Consider the following 20,188-nt stretch of genomic DNA (forward strand, 5'->3'; position numbering starts at 1 on the left):
AGCCAAGCAAGGGTAACATCCTCGCAAACCAGCTAAGCTAAAGTCACGCTTTAGCAAGTTCTCTCTACTTCCCGGTGATTTCGCTCTGCTTGACTTACAACGTTGAGTATCGATTTGGTGACACAAGACAAAGTCCTCCAGCACGAGGCACAGAAGACCCCCACGACGAGGTTGGTGCTCTCCTCATCTACAGTCGCTCGAAAGAAGTCAGGTCAAGGGACACCCCTGTCGACCGCACCTGAACGGTGCTGGCACGCCCGCTCAGAAAAGAGACTGTTGACCAACTGCAACAAAACTGGAGTCAAACATACATATATTTATATATATATATATATATTTACAGGCCCATTCCAAAGCAGACTGCGATGCAGTGGAGGCATTCCAAGCAGCGACGGCGGCATGCGTCTTACATGAGGGAGGCTGGAGGCATCTCGGACCGTTTTAGGCAGCGTTCGAGGTCGGGGTTGCAGGTTCTGGGCAGTAACCCTACCTGCAACTGCAGGTTTTCTGGGGAGCACTGCCACGACGTCGTCGGCGACTCCACAGACTGCAGACCGCTTCGCCCGACCCCTTCCGTCCTTCCGGCAACCCCCGCCGCTCTGTCGCTCCTCGAGCCGAGCTACAGTGTCGTCGTCCGCACTTTTGCGAAAGTACGGACGTTACATATATATATATATATATATATATATATGTACATACCACCTATATCACATACCGCCAAGCATAAGCAACTACCTCTTAGGTGGGCCCCGCGACATGGCTAGTCCCGCCTACGACATGCATCAGGTAGTTCGACACCCGAGCTACCTCGCTATGGTGGAGGTCGGCCGGTACCTTGAAGGGAGGCCACCCTCCCATGGTTTCCAAGAGGCTTCAAGAGAAGTAAATATGTGTATTATTGTCCCACATCGGAAATATAGAATAGAATGGGACTTCCCTTAGCTATAAAGGGAAGTCCTCCCCTTCTTAGAGAGGATGGATCCATGATCCCTATACTTGTATCACTATAAAGGCTACTTGGCCTCACTACTAGTAGAATCTCTAAGTGGACGTAGCCTTGCCTCAAAGGCAAGGTGAACCACTATACATGCTTGTGTCCACTTTCTCTCTCTCTCCCCATCATGATCCACACTTAGTTCCCGTTCCGTATTCTTCAACAGAAACAATATAGATACACACACACAGATTCTATGGGTCATCATTTGGCCCTTCGGCCCTAGCCCACCCGGTCCATTGGGCAGAAGCCCCATCCGACCCTTGCATTAGGGTGGGCCGGCCCGACCCTTTCTCAAATAGGGTTGGGTAAGGGCCATGCAATTGAAACCCGGCCAGGCCCTTCGGCCCTACCCGTTTGAGCCCATTAGGGCCAAGCCCGGCCCGGCCCTCTAGGCCCGCCTGTTTAAGCCCTAATATTTTCTATTTTTTCTATTTTAAAAATAAATTTCTCTTTTTTCTATAGCATACAACTTATCTCTTTTTTGGTAATTGATTTCCTAAGCTTTATTTTCTTTAATTCTTGTTTCCTCTGTTAAATAAAAATTAATTTAGAGATTTAAAGAGATAGTTAATTAAATATAACCTCATTAACTAATATTTATAAATGTTATAACTTATAAGTTAATATATATATATATATATATATATATTAAATATGATCAACAAAAAACAATAAGTCTTATATTGCCTATATGACCATTGAGCCACATTTTAAGGAAAAAAGAATACTGTATTTCTTTTTGTTAAACAAATTAAAGCCCTTATAGACCCATTTCAGCCCTATTTGGAAGGCTGGCCCGACCCGGCCCTTTTGGCCCTATTGACTCGGGCTTTTCGGGCGGGTAAGGGTTAGCATATTTAAGCCTCGGCCCTACCCTACCCGGCTCTAAATTTTATTGACTTTGACTAGGCCTGGCCAGGCCCTAGCCTAAGCCCTAAAATTTAGGGCCGGCCCTAGCCCGGCCCATGATGACCCCTAACAGATCCTATCCAGAGCGGAGCTCCGCTTTGAAAATTAACGTGTGAAGTTCGAGTTTTTGGTCACTTTTCGGTCGCATATCCACATCTCGACCGTTCAGTTTTTAGGTACTAGTGTATAGATCATCCCTGCAAATTTTCAGCCAAAATGATGATTATTAAGGCAGTGATAACTAACTTAAAGTTAGTACGGTTCAAGTTGACAGATTTAGTTCATCCATTAGTTTAGGTGAGTTAGATACCTTAACGATCGAGATGTGGATATGCGATGCAAATTTGGCTGAAAATTTGCAAAGATGATCTATACACTAGTACCTAAAAACTGAACAGTCGAGATGTGGATATGCGACGTAAAAGTGACAAAAAACTCGAACTTCACACGTTAATTTCAAAGTGGAGCTCCACTCTAGATAAGATATATATATATATATATATATATATATATATATATCTCAAATTATGTGAGTGAAATTGTGTCGTATATTTGTGCATGATATCATGTACACATTACTCATATATTTAGATTAAGCTACTAGCTAACGATAAATTAAGCAAAGGTGCGTTAATATAGTTCGCAGTACCGGTAAATAACTTGACGATGAAGCTAAAGGTTGTAAATTTATAAAGTCATCGAGCTTGGTCCATATACATTGCCAAATTATGTACCAAAATAAAGGACGTGTTCGACTTTAGAAGAAACACAAACTTAGCTATATATATATATACTGCTTCTTGCAAATGAAGTTATAATTAAGCAGATCACTCCATCGAGTTACTATATATACTGTACGTAGAAACTTTCCATGATTAGGGAGATTAATTGGTTAACCACATGGGTATTTCTTCAATTGCCAAACTAAGTAGGAAAGGTGCATACCTACGTCAATAGTGATCGATTGACTTAATTTCCAAGCCGACTGTTAAGATGTATACTTAACAGGTACGTTACTTTTTTGAATTAGGGTTCAGACCAGAAAAGGTATTGGATAACCGATAACTCAAACAAAGTGGCTTTTCCTGCCCACTCTACATGGTCAAACTAATTAATATGCATGGCCCCCAATTCACTTTTACTTCATCGGAGTAAGGATCGTCAAATTCTGTTTTAGTTCACCAACTAAGCATGGGAATTGTGCTCTTCCGATCTAGGCCAAGAAGCAGAGCATAACTTCTTTTAATATGCATAGCTCTTGAGTCTTGACCTCATATTAGATTATTATTATTATCAAAGCCGACTACTAGAGCGGGTATTATAATCCTAGATAACAATACAAGCTGAAAAAGACATAAATTCAGAATTCACTACTAGAAATCTGGGGAAACGCCACAGCACAATGGGCACGTACAATTACCGGGGTTGGAATCCTAATGAGCACCACTTGGCATGGTCACAGTTTTGCGATAGTCAGGTACAGAGATACAAAACGGTAACTCTAGTGAAACTATAACGAGTAATAGTGAGGAAACTCGTACACGAGTTATGCTGTTAGTTGTTAGATCACAATTTCATTGCAATAATATTTATGATATTATTTATCTTATTACTAGCTTTTCTGCACGGGGGAAGGATGCACTTGTGCGGGCGAAAATTTTAATTTTTTTTTTTTCAATTTTACTCCTATTTTAGTAAGTTTAAAAAAGAAATAAATTACACCAACACCCAAGTACAGTTTGTTGGAAAGTACCCTCTCGCTCAAGCACACTTTTTTTTTTATGTCAAAAAATAAATACAAGAAACTAAAGGACAAAACCTCTACTAATATCCCCTCCTAGCTAATCCAAATGGAACGTTGGGGACACAGCAAGGGGTAAACAGAAGAACCAAACAGAATTATTAGGAGAAGTATGAGCCATAGAAGCTAGATGAACTGCAACAAAATTTGCTTCCTGATAAATATGCCTGAAAACGATTGAATCGAATTGTTGAGCCAACTGCCTTATATCCTGGACTAGAAGCTGAATTCGCCATGGAATGACGCATTTTCCTTGAATACAGTCAATAAGCAGCTTGGAACCACACTTGCTCTGCCTCTTTCTTTCCCAATTTCAAAGCTGCCCAGACATTCAATAACGCAGACTAAAAAATTTGCACATGCCTAGCATGTGACTTTTCAAGGATAAATTTATATATATATATATGCGTGTGTGTGTGTGCATTTTTTTTAAATTTATTTATTTTCACTTATATTTTGATTATTATAAAAAATGAGATATTAAAAAGAAAACTTTCAACTTCAATTAAAAACAGAATGACAGGAAAAAAATTATTGAGAAAGTTTTTATAAGTTTTTGTTTTAAAATGTTTTATTTGAAATGTTTTTTCTATATCTATAAAATAAATTAAGTTTTGATAAGCTCTTGTTTTTAAATTTTATTTTCATAAAAGGGTAGAGATACATTTCTATTTATATTTGTAATTGAATTTCTATTCTCATTAACAAAATATTATTTAGGACTTTTTAGTAAACAAAATTATTTAAAACGGTATTTTCGTCAAATTACCCTTAAAAACTGACATGTGCTTTTTAGTGGAAGACTAACTGAAGTTAATGATTGATCGATTGATATCATTTAAAATGAAATTGAAAGATAGAGAATAAGTTTAGAATTGAAGGAGTTGACTTGCACTTCAAGTAAGAACAGAAGAAGTTTAGAATTACAAAGTAAAATTTGCTGTACTGAACTCATCTTAATTTGGCCGGATTGGCCTCGCCTGGTTCGAGTCATTGTTGCCTTTTTGGTTCTCTGTCTACCATATGCTGTTGTCAAGGTTTGGCTTCTGGCCTATTCTGTTCTGTTGTTTTGTTTCATTCTGTTTGCGTCTGTTTCTTGTTCCAACCCAGTTGCTCAGTTTGGTAATTTTTCTTTTGTTTAATGTAAGTTGTCAAGACAAATGAGCAAAAGACCAGAATTTCTATATAACCCGCGAAGTATTTTACGATTTACGAACCTATGATGCATACAAACCTACTTGTTTCCATGAGATTGTTCTGCTCCTGACAAGTGTGGACAAAACAAACATTTGGCTTCAAATAGAAGCTTTTAAATTTTTCAAAAGCACGGTCTACAAAACTTCACTAGCTTCTTGATTGAAAAGACAGTCATACACTAATACATGTATTACACTAATGCTATACACATCCTCAAAGATACCCACCCAACCTAGTTTGAAGAACAATTAATGATGCCACTGGATTTTTTTTTTGTTTTGAAATGGCCACTGAATTTTGTATTTGTTAAACCTGCTTAAAAATTTGAGTCCACTCAGACACTTGATGATACTTCATTCACTGCAGGGTTCTCCTTTTTCTTTGACGGCTCTTGAGCTTTCTGGAGAATAGCCTTGTTTGGAACTAAAACTATAAACATGTTTCTGTCGCTGAAGCTTTTGGCTTCCTCTGTTGCAAGCTGCACAACAAGCATACAATTGTAGATAAATAACCGGAACAGCAAGACGTTGACTGAGTCATGCAACAATTTATGTTGTTATATGCAACTCAGTTCATGATTATAAGCACAGATAGACATCGGTACCTCCCCAACTTCACTTTGAAAGCGTTTGAGAAGCTCGATAGCTTTATTTCGGAACTCATTTTCCCGACCTTTCAAGTTGACCATAACCTTGACCTACAGCAATTGGTTATAAATATCAAAGCAAAGAAAAATAAGAGTGTAACACACTGATATCCTTATATAATATAAGAAGGCCCTCCTTGAGAACTTTAGGCAACCTACCTTATCACCATCTTTCAGAAACTTCTGAGCGGCTCTCATACGTACAGAATAATCATGTTGATCAATGTTGTAACTGTACAGATAATAATAATAATGTGAACAAATCTCGTGATAAAACAAAAACTTCTTCATTTGCAGATATATTTCCTTTGAGCAAGCTAAATAGTAAATCACGTCATACTGTGGATGCAAGGTATGAGTGCTTACTTCTCTTTGTAGTTTGAAATAAACTTAGTGTGTGTGTCTTTTCTTTCATATTAGTTCCTAGAAAAGTATGGCTTTTCTTTCATATTAGTTCCTAGAAAAGTAACATTTTCTTTTCTCTCTCTTTGATGGAACCAGTTATTAACACTAAATACAATATGGTGATTCAAATTAGATGGAAAGCTTATCGAAGAAACAATTGTTTTCTAACCATATAACATAAACTTAGACATCTAGCCATTTGGGCAGCCATTGATGATCTTACATGTCAAATGAACGTGTGAATAATAGAATACTGAAATAAGACTGAGTGCAGATAAATTAAGAAAGAAGACTCAGTGTTTTACCCCATTTTGAGCTCCTTCAAATCCATGCGACTGGCTAAAAGAAGTAGGAGCAAATTTCAGTCAGTATCTATCCTCAAATCCAAGATCATGCTTATGCATGAATCAGAAAGAAAAACAACATGCTCAAGATAGAGAAAACCCTTGCCTGCGCTTTTCTTCTGCGACACTCTTTTCTTCTTTTGTTGCTCATACCGATATTTACTGAGGAAAGGAAAAGGTAGAGATAGCTAAATCTACTACTCAATGTAAAAATTAAACAAGTGCATATGTTTGGTAATGTTATGGCCATTATGTAGATCTACTACAGAGAACTTACTACAAAGTAAACACGCTGATCTTCCAATTCCAATTACCACTCAACATATTGTTCATTGTAATTTTTGTACAATTCTTCATTACTGAGCAGAGTATTTACCAGTGCCATCACAAACTACAAAATATGAAACTAAATACCAAACAACCACAATGCTAGACATTTCTGTTTAGTTACCTCCACATAATAACAATATATGAATAGAAACAAGAAACAAGAGTGCTTCTAGAGAGAATAAGGTGTATATTCTTTATGAGGACATCTTGGCATTTAATGGAAATAAGAAACAGGAATCAATCAAAATGAAGAGAAGTATGGACTTCATATAACAGATAACAAAATATTTCGTACTTGTAATCCATAATCCTGAGAACTGGAGGATCTGCATCTGGAGACAATATTACCTGCAACAATGGAGAAGATATTAGTCTTGAAACCATGTTATAAAGAATTACCGAAACACTCATAAGAAGCTCCAAAGAGTGGTTCAATCTGGTGCAACAGAAGTAACATATTCCACACAAATGATATATAAACCGCAGTTGCTGATATAGCTGACAGAGAATTCACTGTTTCTGTAACACACAGTTTTGAGTTCTTCTACCAATTTCTACCAACAGAACAACTGAACCAAGACCGATGGCAGCCAGCATGATTCAAATGCATACAAAATCAATATGCAGCAGATAACAGCATTCATGATTTTCGTAAAAATAAAATGAGGTAATAGCAAAATGCATACCAAATCAAGGTCAGCCTCATCAGCCATTCGAATCGCCTCGCTCTTCGATACCACTCCAACCTACACAGAACAAGTTCACAATTTCAAGACCTTCATACTGCATTTCAATAGCAATATCTCAGCAACTAAATAACCACAGAAATAAACACAAACCATTTCCTGCTTCTGATCAATAAGCCTCACCGAAGCTGACCTATTCGAAACCATACACAACCAAATTCAAGTTTCAGTTTTGATTAACTGAAGCAGATACATAAACACGATAATAAAACTAATCAATAATAAATTCACCTTATAGTGGAGATATCAAGTGCTTTATCATCATCCTCGGCATCGCTTTGCTGTCTCCGGCGGTCATTGCTCGACCTCCGGGGCCCGCCGCCGCCGAAACGAGCCGTGACTGGGCTGCTGACGGCGGAGGAGAGAGAGCTACAAGAGCTCGGATTTATCAGATAAACGGTATTAAAGCGAAGGCCGAAGAGCTTGGACTCGAAGGAGGAGGACAGTGAGAATGGAAACGGCGTCGTTTTGGGAGTTGTCCGGGATAGGATAGGCTTGGATGCGAAGCTGGTGGTGATCCCAGCCATGGCTTATTAGAAGCTCAAACACTCGACAGCTCTACTGAGTTGGAGCGATTTCTTATCCATTGTTTTTGAAGTCGTGAAGAAGGGTGGAAATGGATTATGGGCTTTGTTCAGTATTGGGTCTTAGTTTTATTGGCCCATTAACCTCACCTTACCTGCTACAGTTAGGCCCAGCCTTTTTTTTTTTAATCTAATCCTTTTATTTTATTTTTTGAATTTAATCTAATCCTTTTAATCCTAGGGTAGCTGTTCATATATGTCCCACGGCTACTGGGAAAGTCAGAGCCCTACAGTCTTTAGGAAACTAGAATCATATTCCCTCGCCTATTGGGAATAGTCAGGAATTCTATAAATATAGCCTGCACTATTCTCTCAAACCATCAAACCATTTCGCAAAACATTTCTTTGTTCTTAAATCATTTCGCTAAAAATGATGATGAACGAGAGTTTGAGTCCTGCAACCGCGATGAAAGAGAGCAGCGAGTCCTCCTTCTTTGGGCCATCTGAGTACGCTCTTGCCCAAAGAATCGTCGAGCTAAGCAACGCTCTTATGCCTCGCCTCATCAAAATTCGTCAAAAGCTCACTAGCTCTGGTGTGGATCCCAATTCGAATATCAAGTGCAAAGAGGTGCAATCAATTAATTCCGGTTACGAGTTCGAGGAAGTTGAAGAACCATTTGCGGAATCCAATTGGGAACACTGCAGAATGGAAGGCCCTGAACTCCTGAAGAATAGTCAGAACCCTTTGCGGAATCCAATTGTGAACACTGCTGAATGGAAGACCCTGAAGGATTGTCAAAACCCTTTGAGGAATCCAGTTAAAGACGTCCAAGCTGATGTATAATTTTGTGCTTTTCTCTTTATGTAGATTAGATATCATAAAACCTCTTGTTTTGATGTAATCCCCAACTTTATCAGTAATTTTGAGCTGAATGCATATTCTTCTGTAAAAAAGACTACCACAGTATAGCTCCAATGCCTTTTTCCCCTCTGCTCCTGTCAAGTTTGCATCTTAAGTTCCATTATGTATTTTAACTACGTCTACAACACCGGTATTATACATATACTAAAACAAAATCTTGAAGATGTTTACTCAGACCTCTATCTGGTAACCCTTATGAGAAACTTTAAAAATTGGGCCCTCAAATTCCAATGATCAACGTAAGATTCTGCACAATGAACTATCAAGTCATTTTGGCTGGCTAGACTGCGACACTAAAATGAATCACAGCATATTGCACAACTTCAGGAGATTCTCATACCACCTATGTACAATCCTTACTGTAAATTTCATAATGGAAATGTAATACATACTAAAAAGTGATCCAAACAAACTCCAAGATAACCATTACTTGAATACAAAACTGGCAAAGATGCAGAAACCAAAAGGCAATATAAAAAAAAAGGCTACAGAAACTGTCGAGCCCAGTTAGAGCCCACCTTCACTAGAGGAAAAGAAAAGGAACTTTCTTTGATATACAAGTACTTGGATACCAATGTGAACTCTATCTAAAACAATAAATTGGCACAGGTTAATGAACTACTGAAACTCTGGTAAGGGATGGAATTCAGCATGCAGTTTAGGTAATGGTTTTCAATTTAATCAAGAAGCAGAAGATAGCTGAACTAATGGCCACAAAAACATGTGTAGCAATCGAGCTTGATCATGGTCAAGAGGCTCAAAAACGGACAATATAGACAGAGAGATTCGTACTTGACCAAAGAAAAGTTATATCTATACCTTTCTCCAAATTAAAAACTACACTCTGACAAACTAAGCTCTGTTGAATAAAACTGTGGTACTAAGAAATCCAAATGCTACTGAAGGCTTCTTCAAGTGCCCTCCTGCCCTTGGACCTCTCTCTGCTCGCAGCGGCATCATTTATTCATCATCATATCCATGCGTATCATGCACCATGCACCTCTCTGAGGCTCTGAGTGGCAGTGGTTGTCCAGAAATTGTAGGTGCATCTTGCCTCTGCATTTGACTTGGTTCAGAGCCTATAAATGAACATAAAAAATCAGTTTAGAAAACCCGATGCCAAGAACAACTGGTACAATTTACAGTATGGCAAACTTTTCATAGATCAACCGTCCACAATAACATTGTTTCTGGATCTAAGATGAACGGTTGTTACCATGAATCTTTTCAATGTCCAATTTATCAAGGGATTGGATGTTGAGCGTAAGCGAATCATGAGTCTTAATAAGAGCTTGATTTCCCTGAAACATTATGCAAATTTGGTCGAAGCAGAAGAACCAACTACTTACATAACATATAGCAACAGGACTGAAGGAGAAGCAAGCGGGAAGAATTTCATTTATATGAAAAGGTAACACAGAGGCATTAGCTTTTGACTAGGTCCTAGATGAAGTTTCTGATCTTAATACCATGGTATCGTCTATTTTGATTAATCATATTCGATTCGTTTAATATAAGGTGTTTATCCCAGTGTTGCAAGTCCTCTGTAAATTGGGCTCGACTAGATTGCCATCTTCTAAATATGTCAGTATGCTGAATTCCAAATTAAGCTGGCAGTACCCAACTCAGAGTCTCAGAACCATCAATTTCAGTAACATCAAAATTGGTTGTCATCAAAATTCAAGCAGGCAAACTCGAAGAACGATAGTTCTTACAGAAGAAAACTAAACTCTTTATTGAACACAACTACTAGATACTCTTATACAATACATACTACCATGGCTTTTGATTTAACCCAAGACCCCCAGACACAAAAAAGAAGCCCATGCTTGCAAAGTTACAAGCTAAACCCAAAAAGAAGAATTACATTCATAAACCCAAAAGCTAAATAGAACGACCCATCCTCGCACATTTTCCAGCTTAATCAACCTCTTCGATTTTTGGGCCAGCTCCAGTTGCAGAACTAGAACCAGAACCAGCACCAGGCATGTCATCCCCCATAGGTGGCATACCTCCTGCACCACCAGCACCCTGATACATCTTAGCAATAATGGGATTGCAAATCCCCTCCAACTCTTTCTGCTTGTCCTCCAACTCATCCACCTCGGCCAATTGGTTCCCCTCCAGCCACTGAATAGCCTCCTCCACAGCCTTCTCGATCCTTTGCTTATCTGAAGGATCCAATTTCCCTGCAATCTTGTCATCCTTGATAGTATTCCTCATATTGTAAGCATAATTCTCCAAAGAATTCTTAGCATCCACCTTCTTCTTCACCTCCTCGTCCTCCGCCTTGTACCTCTCTGCATCCTGCACCATCTTCTCTATTTCCTCCTTGCTCAGCCTTCCCTTGTCATTGGTGATCGTGATCTTGTTCTTCACTCCAGCAGTCTTGTCCTCAGCCGAGACATTCAAGATACCATTAGCATCAATATCGAAGCAGACATTGATCTGAGGCACACCTCTAGGAGCTGGTGGAATGCCAGTCAGCTCGAATTTCCCCAAGAGATTGTTGTCCTTGGTCCTGGCCCTCTCTCCTTCATAAACTTGGATCAAAACCCCGGGCTGGTTATCCGAATAAGTAGAGAAGATCTGCTCCTTCTTGGTTGGAATAGTCGTGTTCCTCGGAATCAAAGTGGTCATCACACCACCAGCTGTCTCAAGCCCAAGACTGAGAGGAGTGACATCAAGCAACAAAAGATCCTGAACCTTCTGATCACCTTCACCGGTCAAAATCGCAGCCTGAACCGCAGCGCCATAAGCCACAGCCTCATCCGGGTTAATACTCTTGCAAAGTTCCTTCCCATTGAAGAAGTCCTGCAGAAGCTGCTGAACCTTGGGAATCCTAGTCGAGCCACCCACCAAAACAACGTCGTGAATCTGGCTCTTGTCGATCTTCGCATCCCTCAGACACTTCTCCACCGGCTCCATACACTTCCTGAACAAGTCCATGTTCAGCTCCTCGAACCTGGCCCTCGTGATCGTCGAGTAGAAATCGATTCCTTCGTAAAGAGAATCGATCTCAATTGTGGTCTGAGAAGTCGAAGACAGAGTCCTCTTGGCCCTCTCGCAAGCAGTCCTCAGCCTCCTCAGAGCTCTAGCATTCCCACTGATATCCTTCTTATGCTTCCTCCTAAACTCCGCCACGAAATGATTTACCATACGATTATCGAAGTCCTCACCGCCCAGATGAGTGTCACCGGCGGTGGCCTTGACTTCGAAAATCCCCTCCTCAATAGTCAGAAGTGACACATCAAAAGTACCACCGCCGAGATCGAAAATCAGAACATTCTGCTCACCTTTCCGTGAGGCCTTCTTGTCCAGACCATATGCTATAGCAGCAGCCGTCGGCTCGTTAATGATTCGCATCACATTGAGGCCGGATATAACTCCGGCGTCCTTGGTGGCCTGTCTTTGGGAGTCGTTGAAATAAGCAGGAACAGTCACCACGGCGTTCTTGATAGTCTGACCCAAAAAGGCCTCAGCAATCTCCTTCATCTTCGTCAGCACCATGGAGGAAATCTCCTCCGCCGAGAACTGCTTCTCTTCGTTTTTATAGTGGACGACGATCATGGGCTTGTCGCCGGGGCCGGGTATGACCTTAAAAGGCCAGAGCTTCATGTCGGCTTGTACAGACGGGTCGGAGAATCTCCGACCGATCAGACGCTTGGCGTCGAAGACGGTGTTCTTCGGGTTCATGGCGACTTGGTTCTTGGCCGCATCACCGATCAGCCGCTCGGTGTCGGTGAACGCCACGTAGGACGGAGTGGTGCGGTTGCCCTGGTCATTGGCGATGATCTCGACGCGGTCGTTCTGCCACACCCCGACGCAGCTGTAGGTGGTGCCGAGGTCGATGCCTATTGCTTTTCCTTCAGTCTTGGCCGCCATCGAAGCAAACTTGAAGTTCGAAATTCACAGCAACAAAAAAAAACAGAGGTTTTTTCTTTGTATGATTTGAAGTACGCTTTCAGAAAAAACAGAGGTTTTCTCTTTGTGAGTGTTTGGGATTGGAATAATATGATCGCTTTGGAAATCTTAATGTTGGGTTTGGAAGAGGGGAGGGTGGGTTTATATTGATGTTATTGCTGAGTTCGAGAGAGATGAAGAGAGTTCATAAGAGACGGTGAGAAGAGTATGGAAAGTAGGAGGTGGTACTAGATGGTTCTGGAGGGTTTGAGTTGGGTTCTAGAGGGCGGGTGAAGGGAAAGGAAACTGGGATGGGAGTCTAGACGTGAATTACACGAGAATTACGAATTTACCACTTAGGTAAGGGGTGTAATTAGAGGAGGTGTGTGTCCGGTGATTTTGGGAAGTGATGGAAGTGGTCGAAACAGGGGGTTGCTTCCAGAACAGTTGGCGGCTTGGCGCTGAATTGAGCGTCAACGTGTGCAGAATCAAATGGGAGATTGGCGAAGCAGGTGGCGGTTTGAGGTCTTTCTTTGCACGTGTGCGATTTTGGGGTCATCAATCAAGAGTTCAAGACCTCATTTTCTTTGAACCAAACTCTACGAAGAAATTAGACAAATTTCGACTACGAATCCGCTCTCTAATTCATGCAACCTGTAAGTTAAGGCTCGCATGAAAATCACCGGGTTGAAATGAATTTTACAGCTCGTTCTATGATTGTTTTATCAACCAAAAAACAATCATATTCCACTAACATTAGCCTTATTCTTAGTATCTTCTTGAAATAATATTGAGTGTCAATCCATTGATGTCAAAGGTAGATAAAATTATAAAAAGGACTACGATGAGATTGAGTCATCCTTAGGAGTCCTGAAGCCAAATGAAACGAAACCAAGCACCAACCCAAATTTATTTTTAAAACTCTAGGAGGCAGTCCTAGAGAATATTGTTAGCTTAAAAAGGCTAGATTTTTTTATAAAAAAATAAAAAATAAAAAAAAATTAGCCCAAACCAAGTTAGGCCCATCTCCTAGCCCAGCAACATGGAAGCCCAACTTGAGGCCCATCACACCAACCCAACCAACAGTCGCCAAGATGCTAGCTGCAGAATACCACAGCCTACACTATGTTTAACGCAATCCAGAAGAACGAGGTGCCCTCCGCCCTAGCCAAAATAAACAAACTCAGTACCCACACAACCATGAAGAAGTCGCTACAACAAGCAAATCCTCCGCTGCCACCACGCAAATCCCGTTATGCTTGACCTCAATAGTGTCGCCATTCCACCGTCCGCGTCCAAAGCGCGTTGGATATCCTGAGAAGAAGAGCAAACTAGTGAAGTGACCATAAGGCCCATCTGACAACAATGTTGTGATGACTTGCCGTCAGATGAAACAAAAGAAGAGGTGGCGGTTGCCCTTCATAGGGGAAGTTGTACGTGTTTCCCGAGAGAGAGAGAGAGAGAGAAGTAGTGTAGCTATTATTAGTAACTTCTTGCATGATACGCAAATAATATATGTACTAATGTCATGTAATTTGTAAAAATACTCACGTATTTCTTACTTTCAAATTGACTTGTTAAATTTCTCGTATTTTTTAAACTATAATACATAAATTTTTACAATAAATTGATTTTTCATTTTCATACCCAAATATTAATTTTCTGCATTTTCACACCTCATCTTTACCGCCCTCAACACTCTTACCTCTTCGGCTCAACTTATTATTCGCAGAGTGACTTATTAAATTTTGTACCCAAATATCTTCGGGTATTTTGTAATTAATCTTTCAAATATCTAATGATATTTTAGTTTAAGTACTCGTAGTGTCTCTCTTTTGAATTATCAATGCTCTAGCTAATAGCGTTGGTCACTACATGATCGCCAGCCACGGACGGTGGAGAGAGAGAAAAAGGCCTTTTCTTAGTTGTGTGGGTCAATTAATGGGCCTACATGAATGTGCTGCTTGAAAACTGGGGTCCGCCGAACACACTACAGAAACTTGACTAGGAAAGACCAAGCCGCAGTTTTGGACATAAGATAAAGCCCACTTTCGTCAGTCCAACCAAAATCGTACGCAAAACTCAACCCACGGCCGCCAAGTGGACAATAACGTAATCGCTAATCACACTCCCCCGACATATACCTAAAAAAAAAAAAAAATAACGAGGAGAAAAAAAAGAAATAAATCTCTAGCTAGCAAGGGTTTTTAGCTTTCTCCACCGCCCTACGGACCCCTCTCTCTTATTTCTCTCTTCTCTTCTGAGCTTGAGGAGAGAAAACCCAAAACCAAATCACTTCGGGAAATCCCTCTCTTGTTCCTCCCTCTCTATATAAATCCAATCCTATCAGATTCAGCAGCGGTCTAGTTTCGCTGAGTCTAATTCCGTCTTTGCTTATTTCAATCCTACTCCGGATTTTCTTTCAAAGTTATTCAGATCGAGGTATGCAGCAGGCTGATCAATCGGTGTTGAGCTTGAGACCTGGTGGCGGTCGTGGTAGACTCCTTGGTCCTCGCTTCGACTCTTCCTCCGCCCACTCTTCTTCTCTAGCGTTCGGTTCCTTTTCTTCTGATCTTCCCACCTTGCGTCCCCATGGCGGGGCCGGCGCTGGGTTCTCTATTAAGGTATACACATCCAAATCGATCGTCTTTTATTTGGATCTACAGTTTCGGCCCGTCTTTGTATTCGATATGCAATTTGCTTGTTTACCTAATTGGTTTTACTGCCCGCTTATTGGTTTTTATTGTTATGTTGTTTGGATGAATATTGAGAACGCTATAAGATTGTTTCCATGATTATTAAGAAAGCCATAAGATTGTTGTTTGGATTGAATTATGTGCGACCCAGCAGAGGGAGGATCTCCGAGAAGTTGGTCCTCTTATTGACCAACCAATTAGAGAGTTTGAAGACTTGTTTTTCCTATTTTTTGAGGGGTGTTTGAGCTGCTTAATGCCTTTTCTTTAGAATTTTGAGGATTTTATCGTCCCCTGCATAGAACTACTGTTAATTTAAGGGATTATTGATGATCAAGAAAGTAATGTCCTAATTCTTGGCGGGGCACTTGATATGTGTACCTTGCTGTAAATAATGGACGAACAGCTATATGGAGGCTTTAGGTGAGCAATACGTGAGTTTAGGTTGCCCATAAAGGACTTGTGCACATTTAATCAACTGGTTAAAGATAAAGGCTTTTGTTTTAGTTGGGTTCTGCAGAAGATAAAGGCTTAGCGATTTTGACTAAACCTGTGCCTTTCTTTAGTATTAGCTAGCAGAATAATGTAAAACTGCTGTTGAGTTAAGGTATTATTGTATGGCTAAGTAACTATTGTCTTAATTCTTGGTGGGGCACTTAGTATGTGTGTACCTGCTGTAAATATAGACAAACAGCTATATGTAAGCTTTAGGTGAGCAATCGGCTAAATTAGATTGCCCATAAAGGACTTGCACACAGTTAATTAACTGATTAAAGAACTTGGTATGCTGCATTTGGAGCCTACTGCTATTTTGCTACTGTAGCTTTTGACTGATTAAACACCTTTGGGCTCATTTTGTATACCTGCATCACAAACTGTATATCTGTCAAATCTTTCTAAACTTTTTCTGGGACAGGCCGGAGATTCGCGATTTGAGGGTCGTGACCGCGTGAAGTACACTAGAGAGCAGATCTTGCAGCTTAGAGAGGTGATTCAATTTTGTAATGCAGTTCATATTGAAAAAGTGTTAGCATGTTATACAAGTCATCAGATGATTGTATGAACTTTACTGAATTTTGGGATTACATCTTCTTGATAGGCTGTTGAGGTCCCTGATGAAATTATCAAAGTCAGACAAGAAGTTGAAGCTGAGTTTCTTCTTGCTGAAGATCAACCTTGGGTGCGTGTAGAACCCAATGTGAACAATGTCAGTATCTGTCCAACTAATATTACTTGCTTTTGTTTTCTTCAAGTGTTGAAGTTAATGTAGTATCTCTTTTGTTTCATTTCAAAACATAGTGTTCATTATCATTAATGACTGTAGTGACTAGTGAGTAATGATATAGCCTTGCAGAATAATTGATATTTTTGCTCATGATACTTTGTTGTGTGCTTTACATATGGGTTTTATTTTTTCCTCTTCAGTTGCCAAATCAACCGGCTCATTATACGGAGCCAGACAACCGGGATTGGCGCAACCGTCGTGCTCCAGTTCCTGAGACACTCAGGGAGAATAGAGAGCCTGGTAATTACAGACAGCAGGAAGCAAATCAGCAACAATATCCAAGGGCACAAAACTCTTCCAACCAAGGGGTAATATTTTTTTTGTTTCAACTTATGTATATCTTTTGCATTGAGTTCCACTTTAGAATTAAAATTTTCTGGCTGATATCATATTGGTCTTGGATGCTTTTGGTTATATTTCTTGTTGTATTCTGCTTTTTACTTGCATATGAGGACAGTTTTGACTCAACTTTGTTCTCTCGTGATTTCAGGGAGGGCCTGTTCCTGCTCTAGTAAAAGCTGAGGTCCCATGGTCAGCTAGAAGGGGTACCCTATCTGACAAGGACCGTGTGGTGAAGACTGTTAAGGGGTAAGATATTGTGCCATGCTAGCATACTGTATTATTTTTTCTGCTTACTGCATGCTTGGTTCATGACCTCTCTAAGGTTTGTGTTATCTGCTTGGTCCTGTTGGAGCACTCTGTTGAATCCTTCTGGATGTTTCTATATGCAGGATACTGAACAAGCTGACCCCAGAGAAGTTTGATCTCCTTAAAGGACAGCTAGTAGACTCTGGAATTACCTCGGCTGATATTCTAAAGGTTGTCATCTTTTTCTTTCTTATATGACCTTATTAGTAGTATTCTTGTTGGTCCTTCATTATTACTGTTATTAAATTGACTCACAATTTTGTCATGCAGGAAGTCATTGCATTGATCTTCGATAAGGCTGTACTGGAACCTACATTTTGTCCAATGTATGCTCGTCTATGCTCTGATCTTAATGAAAGGCTTCCCCGGTTCCCGTCAGAGGAACCAGATGGAAAAGAAATCACTTTCAAGCGTGTCCTCCTGAACAATTGCCAAGAGGCTTTTGATGGTGCTGACAAGTTGAGGGAAGAAGTGCGGCAGATGACTGCCCCTGAACAAGAGATGGAACGTAGGGATAAAGAAAGATTGGCTAAGATACGTACTCTGGGAAACATTCGTTTAATTGGAGAGCTCCTGAAGCAGAAGATGGTACCTGAAAAGATTGTCCATCACATTGTTGCGGTTCGTCGTGGATTTCCCTCTTTCTTAGTCCTTACTTCTTCAATGATTTACTTTTAGGTATCTTGTTCATTTTTGTTGTTGTTATGTTAAACAGGAGCTCTTAGGAGCTGACAACAACATTTGTCCTGCTGAGGAAAATGTGGAGGCCATATGCCATTTTTTTACCACTATTGGTAAACAGCTTGATGAGAATCAAAAATCACGTCGTATAAATGATTTGTACTTCGGCCGATTGAAGGATCTGACAACAAACCCTCAGTTGGCTCCAAGGCTGAGGTTCATGGTTCGGGATGTAATTGATTTGCGATCCAACAACTGGGTTCCCAGGCGTGAGGAGGTAAATTATCGTGATATCTATATTCGAGTGGTATCCTTGTGCTATAATATTGGTGATAACTTTTAATAATTTTCTTTTGAACTTTGATAGGTGAAAGCCAAAACCATCAGTGAAATACATACAGAGGCAGAAAAGAATCTTGGATTACGTCCTGGTAGCACTAGAACTGGTCGTGGCAACTTTTCTGGTACTCAAGGGAGTACCAGCCCTGGGCCCTTCTCCAACAGCCGACCTGGTTCAGGGGGTATGATGCCTGGTATGCCTGGGTTTCCAGGAACTAGGAAGATGCCTGGTATGCCTGGAATGGACAATGACAATTGGGAGGTGTCTAAGACCCGGTCAATGCCAAGAGGTGATGGTTCTGGTATGCAGCCAGCTGGGCGTGGGGGCCAGATGCCATTTATTGGTAAATCAACATCGGTGAACACAAGGCTGTTACCTCAGGGTAGTAGTGGCCTTACAAGTGGACGCCCTAGTGCCTTGTTGCAGGGTAGTGGTGCTCCTCCTGCTCGCCCAAGCAACTACTCTTTTGACACTGAGCCTGTAGCCCAGGTTCCTGTGCCTGCTAGACCTGTTCCTACTGCACCTGTATCACGACCTGTTGAAAAGCCACAAGCTCCAGCTTCAAAGTTGAAAGAAGATGAACTTAGGAAAAAAACAGTTTCTCTTTTGGAGGAATATTTCAGTGTGAGAATTTTAGATGAAGCATTATTGTGTGTGGAGGAGCTAAGGTCTCCAGCATACCACCCTGAGGTTGTCAAAGAAGCTATCTCCCTTGCGCTGGAGAAAAGTACATCCTATGTTGAACCACTTTTTAAGCTTCTCGAGCATTTGTTCTCTAAAAAGGTCATTACAGCGAGTGACATAAGGAGTGGATGTCTGCTCTATGCATCTTTGCTGAGTGATATCGGCATTGATTATCCTAAAGCACCGAGTTATTTTGGTGAAGTTATGGGAAAATTAATTTTAGTTGGAGCTTTGGATTTTAAGGTGGTGAAAGAGGTTTTGAAGGAGGTGGATGACGACTACTATCAGAAAGCCATATTCAATGCAGGACTGCAGGTTATTAGTTCTAGCCCTTCGGGGCAAGCTGTGCTGGATTCACAAGCATCTGATATTGAGGCCTGCCGGAGTCTATTCTAGATTTTCTGGAACATCTTTGCAGGAGCAACTTGAGTTTCTGTAACCATGTCTTATTGTTTCACCTCATCGCAATGCCCTTACCCTTCACCCTTTTTTTTGGGTGAACGACTGTACTATTAGATAAGGGTGGAGTCAGGACAGGTTATTTTTAATTTTTTCTTCTTTTGAGTTGTATATTTCCTGAGGTCATAGTAGTGTGAGGAAAGAAATCAAATCATAATGGCATGAATTTTGCTCTCTAGCTGTGGCTTATGAAACCGTGTGCCAACTTGCTGGAGGATAGTTGGCCCTTGAAGAGATCCAGTTGTTTTGTACTTCATTAGTTTTGTTATCAATTTTTTGTTTTGTACTTGATAAGTTTCTGTTTATTTTACTCATTGTCGAACTTGGCTAGCTCATAAGTGCCATGCCCCTCTCTATCTTCCACTATAATGGAACTTGATCTGGTTTTGGGATTTGGATTTGAAGTGTTGAATGTAACTTTCTGTATCGTTCTTTCAGTGTGACTGATATTGAAATGATTAATCCTTGATGCATGTGGAAGGTATGGGTACTTCATCTAGGGGGATGAGTTTCTAAGTTGTTGGCGTTCTTACCTAGAAGTCTGGCTTTCTAATGCACAAATCTCGGTTACTTTTGAGCCGGAGGTAGGAACTGTAACTGGTACCGAATAGATGAGTCGACCTGTTTTTCTAATACACAAGTGTCGGTCACTTTTTGAGCCGGACTTTTGTTGT

At 40.6% G+C, this 20,188-nt stretch overlaps 3 protein-coding genes and 2 non-coding genes across 5 annotated transcripts; 3 read left to right on the forward strand and 2 right to left on the reverse strand.

Annotated features, from left to right (window-relative positions):
- Nucleotides 1-4,992: 4,992 nt before the first annotated feature.
- On the reverse strand, nucleotides 4,993-7,968 carry LOC112184406 (translation initiation factor IF3-4, chloroplastic). The gene is made up of 9 exons (XM_024322663.2): nucleotides 7,607-7,968; nucleotides 7,469-7,508; nucleotides 7,316-7,375; nucleotides 6,925-6,977; nucleotides 6,406-6,461; nucleotides 6,261-6,294; nucleotides 5,710-5,782; nucleotides 5,509-5,601; nucleotides 4,993-5,382 (listed from the first exon to the last, which is right to left on the reverse strand). Exons 1-9 carry the CDS (start codon nucleotides 7,900-7,902, stop codon nucleotides 5,239-5,241), a joined length of 849 nt encoding a protein of 282 aa, XP_024178431.1. The 5' UTR covers nucleotides 7,903-7,968; the 3' UTR covers nucleotides 4,993-5,238.
- Nucleotides 7,969-10,529: 2,561 nt separating this feature from the next.
- LOC112187733 (heat shock 70 kDa protein) lies at nucleotides 10,530-12,873 on the reverse strand. Its single transcript, XM_040514203.1, has 2 exons — nucleotides 12,796-12,873; nucleotides 10,530-12,748 (listed from the first exon to the last, which is right to left on the reverse strand). The coding sequence occupies exon 2, from the start codon at nucleotides 12,704-12,706 to the stop codon at nucleotides 10,742-10,744; it is 1,965 nt and encodes a 654-aa protein (XP_040370137.1). The 5' UTR covers nucleotides 12,707-12,748; nucleotides 12,796-12,873; the 3' UTR covers nucleotides 10,530-10,741.
- Nucleotides 12,874-14,932: 2,059 nt separating this feature from the next.
- LOC112186471 (eukaryotic translation initiation factor) lies at nucleotides 14,933-19,912 on the forward strand. The gene is made up of 9 exons (XM_024324919.2): nucleotides 14,933-15,348; nucleotides 16,334-16,405; nucleotides 16,517-16,624; nucleotides 16,843-17,010; nucleotides 17,193-17,290; nucleotides 17,434-17,521; nucleotides 17,621-17,971; nucleotides 18,066-18,308; nucleotides 18,399-19,912. The coding sequence occupies exons 1-9, from the start codon at nucleotides 15,169-15,171 to the stop codon at nucleotides 19,449-19,451; spliced, it is 2,361 nt and encodes a 786-aa protein (XP_024180687.1). The 5' UTR covers nucleotides 14,933-15,168; the 3' UTR covers nucleotides 19,452-19,912.
- Nucleotides 15,784-15,889, forward strand: LOC112191092. The gene has a single exon (XR_002932811.1). It is a non-coding gene; the product is annotated as a small nucleolar RNA snoR103 (small nucleolar RNA).
- On the forward strand, nucleotides 16,074-16,177 carry LOC112191091. Its single transcript, XR_002932809.1, has one exon. It is a non-coding gene; the product is annotated as a small nucleolar RNA snoR103 (small nucleolar RNA).
- Nucleotides 19,913-20,188: the final 276 nt, after the last annotated feature.

This window comes from Rosa chinensis, chromosome 2, assembly GCF_002994745.2.
Source record: "Rosa chinensis cultivar Old Blush chromosome 2, RchiOBHm-V2, whole genome shotgun sequence".
Taxonomy (NCBI): domain Eukaryota; kingdom Viridiplantae; phylum Streptophyta; class Magnoliopsida; order Rosales; family Rosaceae; genus Rosa; species Rosa chinensis.